Below are 25615 nucleotides of genomic sequence, written 5' to 3' on the forward strand. Positions count from 1 at the left end.
TATTTACAAAATTAATATTCAGTTTAGAATATAATTATGTGACGTAATAAAAAATAGGTAATAAGTTAAAACACATAATTAACCTATACTAAATATTAAATATAATTTTACATATATTTATCGACTGAATAGTAATTAATGTTTTATATGCAACAGAATATAGAAAAACGTTAGATTAAAACTGACCAAAATTTGATATTACCGCTGCCAAACACGTAATAATATCAAATTATTTATCTACTCGCTCTTTCTTTATACTAAACACACACAATTCGATATATATATATATATATATATATACATTATGCGGACCGAAATTTAATACGACAACGTATTGGTATTTATTTGTTTGCGATGTGATACACTGACACCGTATACCAATTACCAGGTATATATTAATGGTGATTGGAGAAAGCAAATGAAACACTATATCATAATATATTTCTAGCCGATGTACCTAAATTATTCGAATTTTCATTGTCATTTCATTGCCTCAGAAGATGAACTAACTACTTTTACATTTATTTTGGTGAAAGTAGCTGTTCCAATAATACCTATAAACCAAAAAAAAAAAAACGTAAAACGTTACTTTTAATCACATATCCATTACGTACATACCTGAGAATATAGTTTTTACAGCAGATTTGATTTTAATTAATTTTCAATTTTTGTGGTATGTATACACAATGATTGTAGTCTGCATTGTAAGTACCTATTAAGTCAGATACTTATAAAAACATTGATATCGAATAGAGTCCACACTACTTTTATGTGTTTGAATCGAGTCTAGCTTATTACTTTAATATCTTTGAATTGAATCCGTATAGATAAAATGTCATGACTACCATATAGCCGGTGACACACAATTAACAGTTAACATTTACTTGATTATTAAATTGTTACGAGTGAAAAATGGAGTGTATGTTTAAATATTCACCAATAAAATAATTATTTCTCCTCAAACAATTGTTAATGTTTTGTTATATTCCCAAAAATAATTATATAAATATGTACTTGAAATTTCCAAATTACTATTTTCAATACATATACCTACTATGATAACAAACTTTAAACATTTTAAAATTTTACATTTTCAATAAATTTTAACTCTTTTTGAAATATTTATAGGTATGACAAATTTTCAATTTTTCTATAACTGTCGATAAAAACCCAAAAGTGTTTGCGGGACTCAATTCAATGTTAACTCAATTCAATCTTTAATTTTCTAATACATATTTTTATTTTTCAAAAGAGCGAGCAGTGCAATATAAGGATCGATTTACTAGTGTTTTAATATATTACTTTGAACGATAATTTATTGGTTATATAAAAAAAACAGTGAAACATAGAGAGTGTCTATACACTTCTTTTCGATTGATACGTAAATCCTGATTGAACCAATATTCATCTCTAAAGAACATTTTCAGCAGAATTTAACAATCAAAATACACTTACATTCACACCCGTTTTATTAGTTTAACTTCGTTTACGTTTTTATTTTGTTTTACTGTCAAACTTATATTTATATATTAGAATGTAAAATGGTATAATAATGGCTTGATTTTTCTTTTTTAGTATCATCTGTACCTATAAATTAATTTATTTCCAATTGTTAAACTCTTTTATAGACTTACTTATTTTATGTATCTATAGAAGGATTTCCCGACGTTCATTGTGTCTCTTTATCTTATTATTTATTTTAACACTAATAAAATATATTTTTTTTATTGTTGTACATAACTTGAGACTCTTGACAGTATTTGCAGTTGATCTTATAAAACTGTAAACGATACAAATAATAAAAACGTTTATACTCAACTTTGCAGGTCATCGCCCCATAAATAATGTAGCAGATGCCTAAATTTATAATGATTTAATGTTTTAGTAAATATTGATCATCAATTTCATAAGAAAATTTCAATAATAAGCTAAACCATATTTCGTAAATGGATAATTTTATTGCATAATATATTACATTACAGAGTACAAACAAACAAACAAACAAACAAAATAAAATCACAAAAATCTTTAATTATAACGACCGTAGAAAGACAAAATAATGTAACCCACAAAAATGAAATTTTTAAAGAGCAACTAAAATGCGATAATAATAACACGATTATCTATCAATATTTTAAAACCACTATTATATTTCGTTCCTCAGCTCCTATAAATTTGGTTTCAAATTTCTATGTTTAAAATTCATGAAATTTTAAATGCCGATTATTCGAAATTTAAATCAAAAATCTTAAAACGCGACCAGGTCGATCTATAGTGGGCTGTATGACATAAGCGCCGAAGGTACAAAACTTACTTATCATTTGCGCCAAAATTTGTAGGACATAAGTGCCAATCTAATATTATATACCTGTTTTACTAAACACATGGCATGAGCGCTAAAGACATCGTTTGATATTTCGATCTTACAAAAAATTGTCAGTAATAATAAATAAGGCTGTGAATTTATTGCACTAAAAAACCTTAAAAAATGCCAAAAAAATGCAATAAAATATGCAGTTAAAATGCAAAATATGCACTTAAAATGCAAAAATAGGAATATAAAATGCAAAAATTATAGTATAAAATTCATTTAAAATGGTTTTTAATTTAATTTTTATATTTATATTAATATTAGGTACAGGATATTAAATATTAGTACAAAAAAGTGTTTATTTAATAAAAAAGTTAAAATATTTGACATAATATATACAGCTTGTGTAAAATAAAAAAAAGTTTTTAAACAAGTTAATTGACAGAATTTGGTTAAAAATACTAGAAAATGAACTAAAAATAGCAAAATATGACCTAAAAATGCGAAAAAATGACCTAAAAATTAAAAACGTCAAAAAATGCAAAAATATGCAAAATAAAAGTTTCATAGATGGATTCGTAATTACACAATTCAAATTATGTACTTACAAAGCTATGTTTTACAATCACCAAAAAAAAAATGCACTTTCCTATAAATTCACAGCCCTGAATTAATAAACATAATTATATTTATATTATCATATTATTATTTATATTATTTGTATTATATCAATAATACAAAAAAATATAATTTTAATTAATTGGTTGATTTTTTAATCCAACTTTCTTCACATATTTCATACGATTTATTTCACCATCCTGCAGGTATTTCTTCCATTGTACAATTATTTATCTCAGTACACCTCAATGACACATTACCGCTGGCCATTTCTCGTAAAAATCTATATTTTCAATCTTTAAATAAAATGCACGCAACGCCTTTATCAGTAATGGTTTTCGTAAAATTCATTTTAACGAATGACGCTTAAACGAATGCTCACGAAATAGGTAGGTACTAACAATAAGTTGTAACTATAACAAAAGTCTGCTCATACACAGTGTGACAATCTATCGTAATCAGATAATAAACTTGTCGATTAAGATTAAACGTTTGGAGCTTTTTAACGATACACTTAGTTCTAAATTTAATGTCTGGTAGGTCTATCTAAGCTACCTAGGGTTTTGGCGCTTTCGTACGATACGACTATTTTTTTTTTCTTATCTCATTTTAGTGCTTATGTCTTTCTCCACTGCTATACTAGGCGTATACAAGAGTTCAAATCAGTTTTCAGAAGTCTCATCGCATGATTAGATCCATCGACAGGATCGACAAAAAGTACATACAAATAAGCATAATTTAATAAATATTGTTAATGTACGAGATGCCGCGGTGGTGACTTGTACGCGCGCGTGTGAGATCGACGCGTTTCGTTATTTCTTATACACTTTAATCACACACATCAATTATTATCACTTACAAATCAAACATTTTCAAAACCCGCGCGCGTGCACTTTAAAAAAATGTCTGTTAACAATTCCCTCGTGTCATTACATCTATTTCGTCGGCGGTGTGGGTTACATAATTTGGCATTTCCACTGTCAATAATATTATAAGAGGTAAACACAACTCTCTTGAATAATAATAGGTAAATTAGTTTATCTAATGCCAACGAGATTACATAACAAAGAATAAATAAAAACGGAAATGAATAAATGGATTAAAAGTTATTAAATCGCTTGTTGACGTCCATCTCAGGTCCGTTGACGCGTTCTTGGTGTCTGTACACCCGCGATTTATCCTGGTGGTCTTTTATACGGTTGTTATACCTTTCTATTTGTTCTTGCAATATTTGGTGTTCAATCTGTAAAGAATAAAATAATAGTAATGCCAAGTGACGGTTCGTATTCGAAAATACGTATTTTACTCAATTATTATTTAGGTACATAATAATTAGGACGTGTATCGTGTACAGCCACGGGAAAAATATCGAAAGCGTAATATATTCTGTACCTGTATCGTATTTAATAATAACATCCATTAAAGCAGTTAATAAAAATATAATATACCGTACCATTGCTCGTTCTTCGTCGAATTCCAAACATCCGATGCCGTCTAATTTTTCTAAATTGATCCGACCTTTCCATTGCACGCAAACGCCGTTCATTATAAACGGCGATAGGATGTGTACCTGTTAAAAGACACGATTATTAGCTTTTGAATTTTTTTTCTCTTCGTGAAAAACGCTATCAAATCAATATCATCGTCGTAATAATTTACACACAGAGCTAGTCTAAATAAATACACTAAACACTAAGAAGTAAAGACCAAAAAAAGAAGAAAAAAAACGAAAGCAATACAAAACGCGTTTTAGCTGCATAAAAAATAAAATATAAAACGTACCTATATCTAAAACTGTTCTAAAATAAAATTCGAAAAGCCTCAGTACCTACAGCTCTGCTGCAGTTACGATATGTAACAATAGTGTTATATTTATATATATATATATATATATATATGTGTGTGTGTGTGTGTGTGTGTGTGTGTGTACTATCTAAAAAAGAAGAAAAAACCTTTTACATTGTGTAGGTGTAAATATTTGCCCCGTCGTCGTAATGTCGTGTATAGTATTATGTAAGTATATTGTATAGGGTAACTCATAAATCGAATTATCCGAGACAATACGGTGGAGTTATGCGCGCTTCAATACCGAACTCGGAGTGCTAAGTACACACGCGAGCCCCCCCCCCCCGCGATTTACGCCCCCGACGCATCATATTTATACGTAAAATAATATTGCATTGTATTGCATTGCGTAAGAGTCTCGACCGAACAGCGCCCAGCACAATCGCGCGGAATTCACCTTGCGCCGCGTGGTGTCTCGCACTCGCGCCCCGCGAAGTGCGTACAATAACACTAATAATAATAATAATAATAATAATAATAATGTTAACGCACATCGTGTATACACCGCGTCGACGACGGCGGCGGCGAAGACGACGACGCCCTGCGAGTCGCCCCAAAATATAATAATAATAATAATAATAATAATAATACGAAACGTAATGAATTGTATAAGGAGCCCGGCCCGGGCCGTGGCACATTTTTCCCCGTCACACTTGCCCGGGGAAATAAAATCCCCGCCCCGGCTGCCGAAGTGTAATACGTATATTTTATAATAATAATAATAATAATATCATAACGTTGTAGTAATATAACGATTATGCTGTGCGACGGCGTACAATGCGCATCACACGCTGCGTCCGAAACACCATAAACGTATAATATATTTTATTATTATGTACACACACACATGCGTGCGACAGCAGATTCACGCAACGCTTTTTGTCCGGTTTCTCCTCCTTATACCTACATGATAATATGTAATAATGAATGTATATATATATATATATATATATATATATACGTAATATATAAACTATTATCGTCGTCCGTTCTATTATAATGATATTGGTGTAGGTCATCGTCATTGTGAACACGCATTGTTATTATATTGTGTTCGGGGCGCATTTCCTCCCGTGATTTCGATTTCGATCGCCTTTTACGTTGTTATTTCGGCCGTCGGGTTCGTAAATAAAACGGATCGCACCGGCCGGCAATAACGATATATTACGATAGTATTACGCGCATTGAGTATTGTTAAGTGTCAGACGTTTTTGTGTCGTGTTTTGTTGTGTGTGTGTGCGTATATATATGTTACGCTGAACAACCCTTTCGCATCCGTTCGACAGAGAATCGCTTAACGGCCACGGTGTGTACGTAAACGACGTATCGTATCGACTTTGGAATTTTTTTTCATTGCGTAATCCTTTTTTTTTTCTTTTCTCTCTTTCTTTTTTTTTTCTCGACTACTATAACATATTTACGACATCGAACCCGTCCGAGACGTCGCCGCCCACCGCGATACAGACGACCCCGCTGTTCGTCCAGCAGCGACCTGCAGTGACAATAACTTTTTTTTTTTGCTCAGCATTTTTTCGTGATATTCAACATTTTTCGAATATTTCCACTAAGTCTTTGAAGTATACATCACAAAAGACCGTGACAAAAAGATGCGACCGTTTAGACGCCAAAAACTAGCCAAAAAATAAGCTAGATGAAAACGACTGCTCGTCTCGTCAATCGATGAACTGCAACTTTCTGAATTGTATAAGTTTGTTCATTTATACGTTTCAAGACTTCAAGACGGTTAAATAACGTGAATTTTCAAATGGACCTTGTAGCCTTACATTGAATTTTATAAACACACCATAACATTTTTTTAAGGCCGTTGGAACTCAGTTTAATATAAATCCATTTTTGACTTTTAGTAAAAATGTTTTTGTTATAAGTTAACTTAGTTCACTAAATAACGCCATGTTTTTAATTTTATTAAATAGAAAAATTAAACTCTATACAGTCGTTTTCGATTAACGTTTATATTTTAAAATAGCAAGAAAAAATATGATTGTCATACTTCCCAAAAAATAGTAAAAACTTAAAATAGTATGAAATAATAAAAAAAAAACCTTAAAAATACACTATTGGTACTATATTCTTGAAAATATGTAACCTAAGCCGAAGATATTATTAGTAATTGTGGTAGGACAATTCTGAATATTTTTACTTGTAAGTGTAAAGTATAATATATATTATAATATAGATTACACGTAGTTTATCAATATATGATCCATTTTTTAGACATACATATTTTCAAACTTCAGATACTTATTTATAAGTTCTGTATTGAAAATGTACATGTTTATATTTATTTTTTTTAATTATAAAGTTTATATACTTCAACTGTAAGATTCATAGATCATGTTATTTGTTTTTTTACGTTTTCCTATTTTTTGAATTTGCTAACTAACGATGTCCAATTACAATGATATAGTGTTAATATAAATGTAGTATAAATCATTAGAAAAAGTTGTAGATAAATTATGCATTATTTCTTTTTACTTTATAAAAGGAATTAAGGTCGATCGAAATTTGTTTTACATTATTTGTAAAGTAATATACATATATAATGTACAGGTATATACCAAATTAAAATTTTTTCGTATTTTAGAGTTTAAGCATAAATTTAATATTATTATACTTCCTATTCTACTTTCTTCAACTATTCGTGTTTAAGCACATAATATCTTTAATAACTAATTCGATAATAGTTATATATTTTGTACATGAAGAAATTTTAAAAGCCAAGAGCATATTAGTATAATATTATACTTGCATTCAATAGTTTATAGTGCATTAAATTCAAAGCTCAATCTTTTAGTGACAGTTTCAGAATTTAGGTAAAAACCACTAGTATTTGAGTAAATAGCGAATTATTTACTTAATATACGTTTTATATATAGATAAACGAAACGTTTACGAGGACAGATTAGGCGTGGACGTATAATGCTCGGTGAATCACCCTGTATACTCATACATGTATGTATTTACACATCGCACACGAACCGAGGACGACGTTATAAACACAAAATATATAATAAATAATAATGTTATACATAAAAAAAGAAGCATCACGAACAATATTGTTGGATATAAAAATAGGGTTAAATATATATATATATATGGGTAAAAAAAAAAGGGTTTTTGGACATTGGGCGCGTATAATAAAACCCTTGGGGTATACACACATTTTATAAGTACACGTGTTGATTTGATACGCGTATATATATATAGTGTTTGCCACATGACTGGGCGCGCGACCCGATACATGCCCGTATATTGTTATAATATATAATGTTACATTATACCTTTGGGCTATAATACGTACATGTCACCGTACATGAATAGTATGCATCGGATATATCGACCCGATTTCGAATGCGTGTAATCGGCGTAACTTTAACACTATATATACAATATACATATAATATGCTTCTACACAACAAACACGCAACATACGTAACGACTAGCGAAGAATCTTCATACACGGTTATTGGTTTCCATTAGCATTCGTACACATAGATACACACTATTACCTATACAGTACATAATATATATTTATATATACTTATATTAGGTATGCGTATGTATATATTATATTTATTCGCCAAGCAACCATTAAGGCTTTCGATTTAGTTGTATTTGAGTTTACACCACCATGTAATAATAGGAGAACTCTGAAGATGGTGTGTTATCGTTTTCGTGACACAAATAAAGTAAGACCTATTGGTTGACTAATCATCGCCAAATCTCTTCCTGAAGTCCCAACATTGGTTGGCTTCTTCAATCACGACGTCTGTCTCTAAATACTTATTTTAAATTCTTCTGTTATTATCTCTTGTACTTATTGTAAAAATACTTCACAGATTGTACAACAACAAATAAACGACAAAAAAAAAAAAAAAACAAATAAAGTGATAACACATTTAATACGTTTTTTCGTAATAGTGCTATCGAAAAAACGATAGTGCGCAATCAAAGTTAAATCCTGTATGTCCGACGCGAAAACGTCGTGTAATAGTATTATTATCACTGTTATCTGCACAACTGCAGCCAGTAGGTTACTATCGATTCTTTCCCACGAGTAACCGTTTTTCAGCAGGATTTCGCATTACCGCGTGTATTTATACAAGTACGTTCGACGGAGGACCACTAGCTGTTGTTCGCCTGTGATGGTTATTTCAAATAAATATTTAAATAAATTTCTCACAAAATACCAATAATAATTGTACTATTTTATAGTTCAAAAAGTGACATTTTCTGAACGCCGTTAAGCCGTTAAACAAACCGGAAAAAAACCAGAAACTCGTTTCGCTGCAATATAGTAGAATCCTATACATATAGTGTATATCTCGACAACCGTCACTGCAGAGTAATGCATCTTCTATTACAGTTTAACCGATTCTTAGTAGAGACAGTGTTTCATCTTCTTTATCTAAAGATGTTTTTTTTTAAAATTATTATTGGTGGTTTATTTTTCAATAAGAAATGATAAATGAAACAAGCTGTACCAGTGGCGTAGAAATAAATTTTAAGTTTTGTGAAGAATGATTAGTGGAGAGAAAGCTGAACTTTACGAATAAAAATATGCGAAAAAAATTGGTCATATAAGTAGATCTAAAAAATATTTTTTCATCTGACGGTCATTGTCAAATGTGTTAAAGTCATCGGTGAAAAACGTTTTACTGTCATACCATAACTCATAAGTGAAAAATAATTTTTGACAAGACGTAGTGATGTTATTATAAATATTTTGCGAAAATGTCAAGTCCTCTGAGCTATAATTGCTATCTATCAATTGCTACAAAATAATAAAATCAATTTAGTCGAAAACCGGTGTTGCGTGAATATTGCCAAACTTTGGCTGTTTTATTTTACGATTGCATCGAAAAGTACCGGGTATTTCGAACTTTGACAAATTAATAGTATGCCATAAAACTATGTATGGAATTATCTACTATAAAAACCCCTCTAAATTTTGAAAGTTGACGCGTTTTAAGACAAATACACATTCGTTCTCATTACTCACATATCCTGCACTTATGCTCAAAATCTAAATTAAAAGTTTTTCTTTTCCACATTATATTTATTCTCACTGCGGAGTGTACACAGTCAAGTGGCTCAGACTCGGCGGCATACAATATTTTACTATACATTTTTACACGTGTATTTTTATGTGTACGCATAAGACATACCTATTGCACACAATACAATCATTTACCGAACAATGTCCGACGTCACGGAAGTAATATCATTATGTGTACACGTACGCGTGCAAAGGTACGACGATGCGTATGAGTGTGTCCATATTGTGGTGAACATAATACCTCCGTCACGGGACCGGACCACCCAGTGTACACTGTACATATCGTCCGTGTTGCCCGACGACGCGATACTCACCCTCGGCGTGCGCGAGAGTGATGGAAATCTTATGTCGTGGTCGTGTACTGCCGTCATTATTACACGGCTCGCCGACGCAGGTATCGTGTGCGTGTCGTGTCTTTTATGCCCGATGACCGACGTCGTACAATATATTGTAAACGCATAGGTGGATACTGGATATGTACCTACAGTTATTATATTTAGACATTACACATTGGACTCTCTAGCCCTGGACGTCTTCGGACGTCGCTACCGATTTCGGGTATCCTGCACCGCCACCCAGTGTGTACAATTTACACGCATAACTATATGTATATACCCACCTAAATTGCATACACTGGGTGACGGTGCAGAATACCCGAAATCTGTAGCGACATCCGAAGACGTCCGGGAAATAAAAAATCCAATGTATACAATGCCTAAACGTATGAAATGGTTTTTGTGTCGCAATAAAACACTGCAATAGTTGTGGGAATGTGCAGTGTTTTATTCTCGATATTCGGCGATCCGTTTTATTATTGTTCTAGTCTATATCTTATACGAGCAGCAGCTGTTTCTGTCGATGCATATCACATTTTAAATGACATCGTCTAACATGATATTATGCACAATAAGCAATGTTTATTGACACTGTTTTTTTTCAAATTGTATTCATTTCGATAACGAATAATAATGCGTATAGTTTTAATAATTATGTATCTTCACTTCACATATTTTAAACATCTCAACCTATATGGTCTGCCTTTTTTAACGTTAGACACACCAATTATTTCAAAAACTATTGAAAATTTTTAAAACATTTGTTTTGATAGGAATATAATTTAAATTTATTAAAAATACAATTTTCAAACAATATATTCATTCAAAATTCGATTTTTATTGAAATATTCCAAAAAAATATTCTGCATCAGAAATTACGAGTAGAAAAGAGAAAAAGTAGGTACTTATTACTCTGCTGTACAGTAGAGTCGTGTGTACCTTGTAATTATAATCACAGTATTAAATCATTGCATATTGCATATAAAAACGATTCTGAACGAAGACAATGTGTCAGTCTAATAGTTTAGCCTACTTATTATTAGCCAGTATATTTAATGAAATATTGATTTTATATTGCTAGTAGCTGAATAACCAGGCTTCACTCGAGTGTAGTTTATGTTTTTCAAAATTTTACTTAATTTTATCAAGTGCTAAATAATAGTAGTTGCTGAATTATAAATAAAATAAAAAAATAATAATAATCATTTGTAGGAGTAATTGGTACAACTCGGTGAAAAAAAATATTAAATAGTGTCATCACAAAACGGAAACATAAAAAGGGCTGTTTTTTATACATATAAGGATTAAATGCAATTTTGTTTATAATTTAGGTACTTTACTATTAAGTATTACAATAAGTTAATTAAATTGTTTACAGAAATCATTACGTTTATTTTAATATTAATATTTAATTATTAAAACAGTACCTATACTATATTTATATAATTAATCGTTTTTAATCAACTTTAAAGTTTTAGGTCAATACCGTGTGTATAAAATATAATAATATACGTTAAACTTTCCAAGAAAAATATTTTTAAATTACAACAAAATAATTATATTTGTTATTAGTCATAAAAATATCTAATTTCAGCAAAATTTGAACTTATAAAAAAAATTTGCTAATTTATTTTTTAGATTGTTTTGAATTCAGAATAAACTACTTATAAAGAACTTTCGATTAAAATTTTAAGTCTTACCTTTTAAAAATGAAAATTTGATAATTTTTTAAATGTAAAATTATTTGCAAGATATCATTATTTTCACGAAATTTGAACTTCAAATTCTTATAAAAACAAAACCGTGCCTAAGTATTTCAAATATTTTTATATAACTATTGAAACAACTTCAAAAGAACCTTATTTTAATTTTTTTATTATCTCATAGACCAATCTACCATCGAGTCGAGAGGTAAAATCACGAATTTTTAATCGGTTTAGAATGTTGTTAAAAAAAGTGCAAAAATTATAACTTAATATTTTATTTATTTATTTAAAAAAAAAAAAGAACAAAAGAATCAGCATTGAAGTCACACGCTACTCAGTGCAATTAAAACTAACTTGAATGGGTAAATTTATATCATATACCTATATAGTTGCAAGTTGTTATTACAGTATTATAATTTATAGCTGGTGTACTTTAGCTACTGTGATCGTGGGTGATGAAATCCGACCCACCAACTCGATATGTATCATATTTTGCTATTATTTTTATCACGATATATATTATATTGTGTATATAATACACTGCACTCATGTCACTGTATTAGTCGGAGACCGGAGGAATGCGGTTTAGCCGTCAGCATCAGTCCACCACCAGGCAGGATCGTGTGTCCGCGTGAGTAATACTATAACATGCCTTATTAATAAATATGATTTTAAGGTTCCGTAGTCTTTGTTATCAAAACACGTACCTAATATTAATATAATATGTTAGAATTATGAACATAATTTTTCTTTAACATTGAGAAGATAATAGTTTATATGAAACTAAATTCTTATAATTCATTTTTATGACAATTATTTTAAAAACCAATGAATAAAATACAAATAGATTAATTAAATTTTTATAAAATAAAATTCATCTTTAATATAACATATAATTTAGTCTCACATCTGAAGGGGAAAAAATTAATTTACTAATTGAGTCCTGGCCTCTGGGTTTAAACGAAAAATATATTAATTGAATTATTTTGGGTAAAATATAAAATCAACCGTATACATACATGGAAATAATTACGTGAGAAACACTAACTATCGTGAATGTGAATGACGTAAATTAATTGAAGTTAGATAAAATTGTAAAAAAATGGAATGAAGATTTTTTTTTTTAAGTGTGATATAACTCGATTTAAACATAGACTAAATTAGTATTTACCTAAAACAATTCAGGATTCAAATCGTTTAAAAATGTTTTGTTGGAACTTTTTTCGTATTAAGCCGTTTATTAAACAACTGTAAAAAAAAATAAATATGAAACCGATCAAAAGATATATTAATATAGTTAATATTTGTAGAAAATATGAACTTATTATTTCCGGAGCTTTTCCTTTGAAAAATAAAAGTATCTAATACAAATCATAAAAAAGTTATGGTTATTTGTTACTGGAAAAAAAAAAGTTTCTAAATTCCATTAGGAACCATACACACTAAATACATTATACAATTATTGCAAGTTTCCAAAAAAACCTTTTATATTCTATATACTGTCAAATATTTACCACCACAATTCATATCTTATTTCTATACGTCTTATAGCATATCGGCTTCAATTATATATTATGCGTATTGTAGAATTATATATTTACACTATATATAGTTACTGACTCGATGCGTGCTGTGCATAAATCCTAAATCGTACGCATTTATATATTTAGGTATGTCTATAATAATACAATTATCAAAAGGTATGCCGTCTCGTTAAATTACGTGATTCACATAGAGAAGGTATTTGTATTTGTGTTTTTTTATTTTTTTGTTAACGTAAAGGGTCGTTAATTATTATTACCGGGTGGGCAACGGGAGAGTGGTGTACTGTGTATGTGTACGTATGTGTATAGTACGTGTACGCCTCTAACGGTGGGTGGCAAATCGAACTGCAGACAGATGTCTCTTAATAAACTTATCAACAAGGGTTTGGCCAGAGGACGGCAAAAAACAATAATTGAAAAAAAAATCAGTAACTTTTGCAAGTGCATATAAAATAACATTGTACAAAGGTGTTGAAACGTGGTAAAGAGAGGAAAATAAAAAAATAATTTTTTGGGCTTCAAGCTGTGATAGTCAAAGAGTTGCTAATGTGGTAACAAAACGCGTATGTACGCACCGCGATATTTAAAGGGTAGTCCGTAAAGGTGAACACTGGCAGTTCTCAGTCGGGGTTGTGTAAATAAACGGGGTTAAAAAAATAATTTATTAATAATGTAATTTTGCGTTGTTTTTTTCTCTCGTTCTGTTTCCAGCTGAGAAGTTCTTCGTCAGCGCCGCGAGTTTTAATCGAATTGTTACACGCCGCCGTTTCTGATGGGCGTGTGACTTATATTATACAATATTTTGTACGGCTCTCGGAGGGAGAATTTGAATTTTTTTCACCTTCGTACAATATATGTGTTCGTTTTACCGGCATTTCGATTGTAAAAATTTATAATCACAATAATAATAATAGACGAAAGTCCGGCTACTTCCGACAGATACGACTAATAATCGCAAGTGACCACTGACCGAAAAGGCGTTCACATGAACGAACATAATAGCAACGATTGTAGGGGAGACGCTTTTTCATAAAATGTAGTAGGTAGGCACACACGACTTTATAATATAATTTGGGATACTCTATTGTCGTTATTCTCTTGTTAAAATATAATAATGCCTTATCGTTATTAAAACGTTTATATTATTATTAGCTTCTTATTATATGAACCGAGTCTAATGCAAGAGTAGACTATGTAAGAATAATTAGTTCATCCATAATATATGCATTAAATATATCATGTATAATGAACTTAAATATATTTTTTCACGAAGGAGGTAAGATATAAAATTGGAAGTTATATAATAAACACATAGTACTTTATACAGTATCCTAGCATTAGAAAAAGTGTGTACTCGCGGATGAAGCAAAACTTCTTTCGGAGAAATAAAATCGCTAAAAAATATAATCACGGTATTTGAGAACTGATGCTAATTATAAAATAATATATTTGTCATCACTACCATGGCAAATGGTCTGTCTTGTTTTAATTTTATGACTCAAAAAATCTGTCGTTTTTTCTTTTTACCTATACCCTAATTATTATATAAAATAATAAAAAACTACATTTTATATAAAATTTATACTTTTACTACGCATGCGGTCCACAAGATTTTTAAGAATAATAAGTGGCTTGCTGGATATAACATAAAGAATATCCCTGCTATATGCATCCCTGTATATTCGCAGTAAACTTCATAATAATTGTCTAATAAATTCTGAACTGCAAGCACTATATACGTAGGTATATAGGCGAATGGATCAAACGGATTTGTTCACGAAAGCGTCATCTTATACGTGTGTACTGTGTACACTGTACTTATACTTTAAATTAAATCACAACAGTCTTATTTATATGGTTATACATTTTATTCAACGTGTACGTACCACGTAGTAGGTTCGTACGTTGGTATAAAATGCATCTAATCCATCGGTTTAACCATTATTGATTAAATTTGTTTTGTTAAAAATCATACCTTAACTCTTTGTGTTATTATAACATTATGTTGGTAAATATAACTCACCATAATAATTCCTAGGTTTCTACATGTACAAAAATCTGTACAACACAATTGAATTCTTTCAATTAGTGTCAACACGCCGAAAATACGACGTAGGTACCTATGCTGCACGAGTTCAGAGTTGTACCTACGTTTGTTTTAGTAATTATTTCACATGTCATTCGGGACCCTCATCCCAAAATTCCAACTGCAGAATAAAATAACATGTATTTTATAACATAATGTTTCCTATAAAAGGGGTTCGTTTTGCAGGCAGTAATAATAACGACCTTTCTGCTGCACTATACCCACCGACATGTACGCCGTTATATACCGGAAACAGCGCTTTTGTTATACGGATATACCGCGCAAGAGATTGGCGTACGATCACTATTCGGCTGATATTTTACGACAAAATAATAAACTTGATGGTATTGCGTTAAATACAACACCAAGGGTTGTTAGACCTTTACCAAAATTAATCATCTTTAAACGTCTTTATGGCCAAAACGTCATGCGTATTTATAATAACGACGGAAACGACTCTCGGTTAGGTATATATGTCGTAGGTCATAAAGAAAATTGGTCTTTTTACAAAAATACTAGGCTCTTTGCAATGAAATAACCTATTTACGAACTACTCATTATTTTTCCAAACGGCTTTCAGACTAATTTCATACAGACTAACAACAGTTAAGCCATTGTATAGTAATAAGTGAAGAGACATTCGAAATTTGTAATGCAGGATTATCAAAAATATTTTTGCAAAACATCGTGTAACAAATTAATATTGTAACGCAATATTTTTTGCAATATTTCTTTTAATTTAATATTTTACATATTTTCTTTTTGGTTAGAAATATAAAAAAGCTTTAAAATAATCTTAACTTTATTGATGCTCACCCCATTTATAGAGTTTATAAAATAAATATTATATTATATAATAAGTATCATATACTTTCGGGCTATCTCATTGCAAAGAGCCTTATCTTTTTGCAAAAGACTAATTATCCATATGCCTACGACCTTATATAATAAATCAACAGCGCGCGGGCTCGTTACATTTCGTACCGAATTTATCATCGTTAAAGCTTAAATTTAACAATGATATACCTACTTTGCATTTTATTAATTTTATTCCGTACTCCTGCGCAATCATTTTTGGACTTGAATAAATTAATTTTAAAAACAGCATCCAGACGATTCGTCCGTAACCTAACCTAATGCAACAATTACTGAAATCCACTCATTTTAAGTCCACTTAATTATAATTTATAAATGTGTGAATAATTTACAATTAATTTACATTAAAATATTTGAACCTTATATATTATACAATAAACGTACACAGAATAGACATTATATCAGATGACTTAATCATTGCCTCGAAAAAAAATACCATAACAATTAACCATCATCAAAACGTATAAAACGTATGCATTATGCTATGATAGATAAGTAATGCAAAAGATTTTTTTTTCTTATTTTATGCGTCTTCATATGTTTTTGCTTCTGTTTAGTCAATTCGAAAGTGTCTCTAAATAACGTTTTTCTTATATCATTGTTATAGGTACCTATATATATGTTTATTATTGATATTATTTATTTTTGTTGGCCATCAAAAGATATAACGCTCACCCATTCCGCGCATCCACCCATTTTTGTTTATGCCGGTGTCCAGTAGACTAAAAAAAAGTGGCTTCACCCGTACATTTTACATATATATATACCTATATATAATCATATATAAATATACAATACCGGGTCCACAACAATAGTGATATATATACATAAGCCGGAGTAAACACGAGGGTGAAAAAAAAGAAAAGAAAAGATTGTATACAGGCAAACATCTGAAATTGAAACCGGGCGTACTTGTACGACGATATTATTGTGTTGTCAGCTCTTCAGTAAATTTGTCAGGCCTGTCAAAATTGCGTATCGTAAAAGTAACATAATACCTATACGTAGGTATAGACCTTTTTCACGGGTAATTTTTCAATTATTACATAATATAGTTAGGTACCTGCATATGCTATGTATATACTACATATATTATAATATACCGTACACGATTGTTCCGTGCATACGCGTGAGGGCGCTCCGAATTGAAATCGAGTTCGTTTATCCCGCTGCAATCGTATTGTGGATACATCTCGTACGTCATCGGCCTTCTTATATAATTAGACGACAATACTTTTAAACTCGGCAGGAATATTATTGGTTGGTACGTCGTATGATTTTAAGCTTTGACTGAACTTTTTTTTAAAAACATCCAAAAATTAAACCCCTTATCTTGCTTAGACTTATAATATGTACAGTTAAAACAAACGACTATGTTACATTGCTAGCATTTCTTTGGTTTTACTAAGCAATTATGCGACTCTGTTAGGCTGTCTGAATCGCAGTCAGCTGTAAACACATAAACATACATTCTGACTATCAATCGCTTTCTTATTTTAATATGTTTATAATACCTATCCCATTTATCACACTTGGAAAAACAGCCCCTACAACTGCACCGGTCGCTGTAAATAATATTATAAACATTTGTTGTAAATATTATACGCATTGAAACACTGTCGTCAGTTTTTATAGTATTATATATTATTATATTGTCGCGAGCATTCACAAAACACGGTTGAGTGCTGACAAGGGGAAAAACGCATGGATCAATATACGGCATATACGCTTTCGAAAAAGAGGGTTGCATGGATGAGGGGAGGGATTATAATTGACGCCATTTTGTTTTCAGAGTTCCAATGGCACTATTGTTGTTATAACGAATAGAATTTCAAAGAAAAGAGGAAGTATTTTCATTATGATGTGTCATTATTCTAAATCATATATAAATGTGTGTGTGTAGGCAATAAATACAAATGTCATAGACAGATCGATATATATATATATATATATACTTTCAACTATGAGACACTCAAAACTTTTAACAAGTATCTTTCTAATAACACGTAAAAGCTAATAATATAATGTTATTATGGTATACCGATTATGATTTTTGAGATTGTATTTTTGTATTTTTTATTTGTATTTTTCATCAATAATTTATTGAAAAATATATTTTATATCTATAAATTCATGTTTCACAAAACATTGAACTCTATACTTCAAAATAATATTATCATTGTAAATAAATCAATATAAAAATCGAAAGCACATATTTTTTAATACTATGTTCAATTTCACGTTAAATTTAAGTATATATATATATATAAAAGCATGCATAATATTTACAATATTGTAAAGTATATTATATATATATATATATATATATACACTATGTAGTCATAAATTTTCTAATTTATACAGTACAAGTTTGAATTATTATTGAAAAAACTGTAATGATGATTTTATAATATTAAATATTTATTTGTCATCGACGTATAATAGACATTATATTAAAAGTATTGTAATATTCAAAATAAATTTCAAAACTGCTGGCTTTCGGCGAGTACATTAATAATTCAATATTATTTTTATCCAACTGCCGATAATCTAATACCCTAATATCATATATTTTAATATTATATTGAGATCAGACATGTTTATACCAACAAATTATTTTTTATTCTAACTGTACTGTAATAGGCTTAATAGTTTTACAATCATATAAGTCAACAAACAAAACATACTATCTACAAATAGATATGTAGGTATTATAAACAATTGACTTATTTGTGAATAAGTTTAAAATGACTACTTATGTCTTTGATTTGTAATAAATAAATAGTTATTTCAAAATTAAATATATTTCCTTACCATTCCTTGTTCTTTTTCAAAATCACAATATCCAATAGTGGGTTGGTGGTAAGATGTCATCGATGGCATATTTGGAGTGAACATAAGTTGCAGATTTGTTCCCGTTGTGGCAAAAGCCTAAAAATAGAAAAATAAGAATGTAAAATATATAACCAATAAATGGAAAAAAATGGTTCTCGATGAAAATTCCGAATTGTTATTGACTTAATACGTACGATATCCACATGTCCTTCGCGACAACCCATTTGAAAACGGTTTTGTCGTTCTTCATGTGGTCTATCTCTGTAGCTCGTATACCTCACCTGTAAAAAAAAAAAAAAAATACAAAATATAAGTAGTATTCATTTTAGAGGCATTCGATATTTTTTTAGAAAATTTAGATATTTCTATAACATTTTGTAATGTTATTACGCTTCAAACGCAGAAGTAAAATACATCATTTTTAGCCAAATCCACAAAACACGTGCATAGATTTCTGTTTGCACAATTCATTGATTAAAAAAAACAATCTGTATATCTAATTCATGATGTAGATACAAATAAAAGTTACTCGACTCTCGAATCAACAACTATCTATATTATTTATAATTTTGTAAGAATTACTTTAAAAATACGTATAAATATGTACAATGTATCTATCTAACTTAATATTTAAATAGTGAGTTTTTAAAATATCTAACCATATGGTCAGCCTGGTCAGGTCAAAATATAAGTGGTATGAATTATACGTAAGTAATTTATCAAAATAAATAGCAATCGATATTTTAATTATTTTATATTTGTATGTTGAAAAAGTAGGTAATAGAATTATTAATGTACAAAAAATAAAATTCAAGTGCATATATTTTTGCCTTGTTTACACTCTGGTCATACATGTGATAATCAAGATAAAAGTTGTTTGATCATAAACTCATAAAGCATAATTTGTCTATGAGCATAAAATATTTTATATTTTTGTATGAAAAGAATTTTTTAAATATTTCTATAGATTAATAAACATTTTTTTCTTGAATTTAACCGTTTAAAATTTACCATACTTTTAACTTATAATAAACGATAGGTATAGTTATTTATTTTGTCAATTTAATAAATATCATTATATATACTATCATATCACACGCATACACGTTTAATATAATCACAACTAAAATAATATTTATGTATCTTAGTATCTAATATATACTTTTTCTAGGAAGCAACTAAAAATATTTTATTAAAACGTTTATAAATAATTGTAGTCCACATGTATAGCGTGTATACACAACCGCATATAATTTTAGGTGTTAGCCACATAATATGGTTTCAGCGTTTCGATTCTATGCAGCTGGAAATCGTTTGAAAATTGACCATTTAGATTTTAAGCACACGTGGTGGTCAGTGCTGTGTCAGAACAAAATATCAGGTACAGCTGGACAGGATTTATATAGTGGCGGCAAAGTGTCACAGGACCTAGTTACTGGAGGACCACATGGTCTCCGATAACTGTCTTATATCACGATTAATGACTTATTTCGGTCGATATTTCTTTTGTAAATAAAAACCGTCATAATGATCAACCAGCTAATGTAAACTTAAAAACGTGTATTATACGTAATGAATGTACATACATAGAATACAATGCATTGCATGTTGTGCACTTTTAAATATAAACTATTGTTGGCTTTTTTTTTTTTTTTGTACCCAACAATACTTTTTGAAGCAATAATTGGGAGGGATGCTTTAATTTTCAACAATAAAGATAGTTTCTGGTAGAAATTTCATCTAGCTATAACTTCGTGAAAAATAAAACAGGATAGAAAATTTTTTACTTTTTAATTAATTAGAAAAAAATTACATACCGCATACGTAAAAATTACAATACATTGCAGCTTTTGGCAAAATTGTTTTTTTTTTTTTTTTTTGCGATACAGTAAGAAATAATTGTAATAGCTTACATATTTTCATTTATTATATGATAATTCATATTTATAAGCATCGAAGGCCTTATATAAATAACATGATTTTTCTTCCAGTTATTATGAAGATCCACTTTCTGATCCTCGCCAAAACTTTATTAAAAATATTTAATGACTTATATATTATGTAGTTTTATGTCTTTACAAGCATTTGAAATATCACCAGATTATCTCAATATCATAAAACCATCTAAATTGCTTATAATAAGCGTCCATCGTATCATAATAAGTAAATATTAAATCAGTGATACTCAACCTTTTAAACTTTATATACCTTTTTTTTACTAATTGTCGAATTGCTATTCTCTTCTAACTATTTTAACTAAAATAATAATACATTTAAAAAATGACATAACCATCAACAAACAACGCCAAATACAGAAATAAGGGTGATGGTAACGATAATTACGTAGCTGGCGTAATTTATCAGTAATTATTTTCAAAATTAATTTCTCAACTGTGATTTATACTGTTATTTAAATTGAATATAATATTCAAAATTCAAACTTTTGAACTAAAATTAAATTTTCTATTTTTTGATAATTTGATTTTTATTAAATGCTACTATTAAGATTATACTTCCTCATCACTATATTTCCTCCTTTTCAGTAACCAAATTTTCGTTGATGAGGGGTTCGGAAACGAGTATTCCCTCCCCCTCCCCCCCGTTTAAAAACCACAATTATAGATAATATTTTGTAACTGCACCAAGTATGGTACACGCACAATATTTATAAACGCATTTACATGGATAAGTATTTGGATAAAAAAAAAAAAAAGTAAAAACTGTTGGTATTCAAAATAACTGTAAATTACTGAAAATCGAAGTCCCGTAGAGTGAATACATAGGCTTTTGAAAAGAAAAAACCACTGACGGATGTTAAATAATGCTCTACAAATCGGTCACACTACTGTGCGGGTTCAGTTTTATAAATCGTATACGTCTATAGAGTATACCATTTATTGTAATAAAAATATAGTAGCATTTAGGTTATGTGCACGTGTGAACACTTCGATAACGTGTGAATGAATAACATATTTGGCCCACATTTTTATAATATAAAAGCATAAAATAACATTCTTATATTCAGTAACCAAACTATAGACCAAGTTTTCTAAAATTAAAAATGTATCACCGACCGTGTTGGACAAAAATTAAAAAATGTAGTCTTATTTTAAAAATGTTTAATCAATATATAAAAATGTTAAAATTTAACATTTATAAATTATTAGCATTGTTTATAAACTGCTCAAATAGGTACTTGATGAATATAAACTTAATATGATTTTTGCTGTTAGATATACTCGTATTATTCACTATTTTTTAAATGTCCACAACAAAATTATTTAAGCACACGGTGGAGATAATCATCTATTAAACGTGATCACTGATTAATGTGGATATAAATATTATTAAAATAATAAAACGGCTAAGCAACACAAACAAATTAAGTAGATACGAAGAACAAACTGGTTGGAAACAAATTTCAAAAATTAAGAATAGTATTTTATTAGAACCTACTTTATCTTATCGGTAGACCTAGACCGAGACGCAATAAATAAAATACAATCATTTTAGTATCATTTATAGATGTAAAATTTGCAAATTAAAGGAGATAGCTAACAAAATTAAATATTTAGTCTAACTGTCGTTTTGGAGCGAGTCGGTTGCGTGCCGCGGGTCGCCGGTTACCGACCATACTATAATAATTAGTAAGTATTGAGTATTAGTTGTAGACTGTAGTGAAAAATAAACCTATTAACCAGTATGCATCGAATTGATGATCAAATTGTATATATATATTATATAATATATTGGGTAATAGGTACCTACCTATATTTTTAAAATGTAATAATTAACAATTACCCTTATATAACTTTACACAAATATATTTTAAACATAAAAGTTTGATCCATTAAAGTGTAAATACTATTTCAAATTGAAAAACATTTTATTTTAAATCCAATCGAATCTAATGACTAGTGAAAGTTATAGTTATCTACTTATATATTACTCATCGCTCTATGCAATATCTACACCACATTTTGTTCGTTGCGTGATAAGCCGTCATAACGTTGAGTCGTGATTTTCGTAAAATCGATTTAATATTTAAATAGATACCTACTATATAAGCTTAAAAACCAATCACAACAAACGGCGGTATACCTGTATTGCCTATCTACACACACTGCGTGACATAAGTATAAAACGTTTAAAAATCTAACTACTGTAGGTACTCTGTACTCACGTCACTCTCACGACTGAGTCGTTTGAACAGATCGTCCGTCTGAAACTTATTCTTCTGGTCGGGCACCACGCGGGGCATCTTGAACGCCAGCCTGGGCTTGGGCATTTGGTGCTCGAACAGCCCCTGGCACATGGGGTTGAACGACGGCGGCATCATGTTGCCCGGGCCCATCGACCCGAAGTCGTTCATCATGAGCATTGGACGTTTCGCGATCGACAGACGCTATCGCAGTATACTACCTATATTTTATTGTAATATAGACAACGGGTAATCGTATAGTAGGTACCTACCCGAGCGCCGGTTTTTCCGGGGCCGTTACGATATTACCGGACTGTAGCGCGACGACCGACAGCGCCGTCGTGGTATAATAATATTATGTATAACGACGATGACCGCGGTATAGTGTCCCAGTGAATTGCGTTGTTATCAGTGTCGCCGAAAATACGTCATGTGATATCAAGACGCGGGCGGATATCTGCGCCCGACCGTTCGGATGGAATTATTTTATAATATTATATAACATATAAATTATACCTAATACGATTGTAAATCGAGAGTGGAGGCGGTATTGGAAAAACGGACGACCGCGATGGGGCACCGTCGAACGCCGTGCACACACGTGCAGAGAGCAGTGATATTATTATCTCGGTCGAGCACCGTCGTCGCCGAACCAACGCATTACAATGACGGTGATAAAAAAAAATAATATAATACCGCGGCGGCGTCGGCGGCGGTAGTCTAATGTCTCGTGTCGCGGAACGCACGCGCCGCCGCGATAGGACCCGGTTAGCGGTGCGGTGGGGGGGCGCTCGCTTTTCGTACCGCCGGCGGGGGCTAGGTCGACCAATCGGACGCCGCGGCGGGCGTGTCCGGCGGTTTACGCGATGTTGTAAATAATTGTAATATCACTGTCGCGTCCGACCGTGTAAAAATATTATGTGCGCCGTCCTCGGTCGTCCGCGACTCGCCTCCGACGCACTTACTCGTATACCACCATGCCTACATCGGCCCGTCACTCGCCACTCGCCCCTCGCCCCCCCCCCCAAAGAAGTTACGTTGTACGATTGTCGTTTCATTTTCAATTATTGCGTAGATAATAGATATGTTTGAAATAGCTGGGATATATTGCATTGCGTAAGACCCCGTTCGCAGCGAATGCGATTCCGAACTTTTTTTTTTTTTTTCTATCAGAAATCGCGACGGTCCGTCGCGTCGCGCATTTCAACTCGACGTGTTCTAACCCATTGATGCTATGCTGTAGGTACGCGACGAACGATCCGCAACCATCGTTCCGCGGTTTATCATTCCCCAAGACCGAGCCGAATCGTACACGATATCGTGACAAAGGCCGGTCGAATATTTCCCTCCGCCGATCCCAACAAGCCTTTGGCGTCGACACCACACCGTACCTACTTGCAGTCTCATCCCGTCTGTGTGTGCCCTCGCCGTACCTACGCTTTTACAGTCGTATTCGCGACAGTTTATTCACGTATATACGTTATTACAGTAAAAAGTTTTTAAAAAAGGATAATGTTTAATATTATATACGTCATAATAAATTTTAAAATACTGTTCACTATGGATATGAATATTAATAGTGTTTTGACAAGTTTAGATGCGCACCTCAAGAATATTTTTACACGATTTATTATTGTTTAAATAGTAAAAACAAATCATTGCTATGTAATATAATCACATATCATCCGATCGAGTAGATGAAATAAAGAATAAACCAAATAGATATATCATATTATGTTGGTAATATAACGTAGAGATATTTCCGAAACTTATTTAAATATTTTTGCATTAACCTAGCCTTTTTTAATGAAGTATTATACAATAAGTAAGCAGTTTATAGATTTTTAAGAAAGATCTAAATTCGAAAACGTTTTTATGACTTTTGTAATATGATTCGATTATATTTTTTAACTCGTACATATATATTTCATATTCGGTTCCATTATTTCTAGCGCGGAATACTATGAAAAAATATTTGTCAAAAGTAAGCGTATGTATTATATTTGTTTAAAATTTAAATACATAAAATAATTGGTAATCAAAAATCATAGTTGCCTATTATTATTAAAATATTTCAATCAAAAATATACACAGATAATATATATTCGATTGTATTCTTATGAACACGATAATATAGTCTAACAAAATGTATTATAAAGTATAATTTCCTAATTTTTA

At 30.7% G+C, this 25615-nt stretch overlaps 1 protein-coding gene across 2 annotated transcripts; it reads right to left on the minus strand.

Annotated features, from left to right (window-relative positions):
* Positions 1–2872: 2872 nt before the first annotated feature.
* LOC112591313 (protein big brother-like) lies at positions 2873–24111 on the minus strand. 2 transcript variants are annotated; one of them, XM_025335089.1, is made up of 6 exons: positions 23710–24111; positions 23420–23641; positions 19431–19517; positions 19216–19332; positions 4383–4499; positions 2873–4172 (listed from the first exon to the last, which is right to left on the minus strand). In XM_025335089.1, the coding sequence occupies exons 2-6, from the start codon at positions 23615–23617 to the stop codon at positions 4029–4031; spliced, it is 663 nt and encodes a 220-aa protein (XP_025190874.1). In that variant the 5' UTR covers positions 23618–23641; positions 23710–24111; the 3' UTR covers positions 2873–4028. The 2 variants fall into 2 exon arrangements, with proteins under 2 accessions (XP_025190874.1, XP_025190873.1); XM_025335088.1 differs by having other exon boundaries at positions 2874–4172; positions 23420–24110.
* Between the last annotated feature and the right edge of the window lie 1504 nt (positions 24112–25615).

This window comes from Melanaphis sacchari, unplaced genomic scaffold (genome assembly GCF_002803265.2).
Source record: "Melanaphis sacchari strain LSU unplaced genomic scaffold, SCAv2.0 Contig130_pilon_pilon, whole genome shotgun sequence".
Lineage (NCBI taxonomy): Eukaryota > Metazoa > Arthropoda > Insecta > Hemiptera > Aphididae > Melanaphis > Melanaphis sacchari.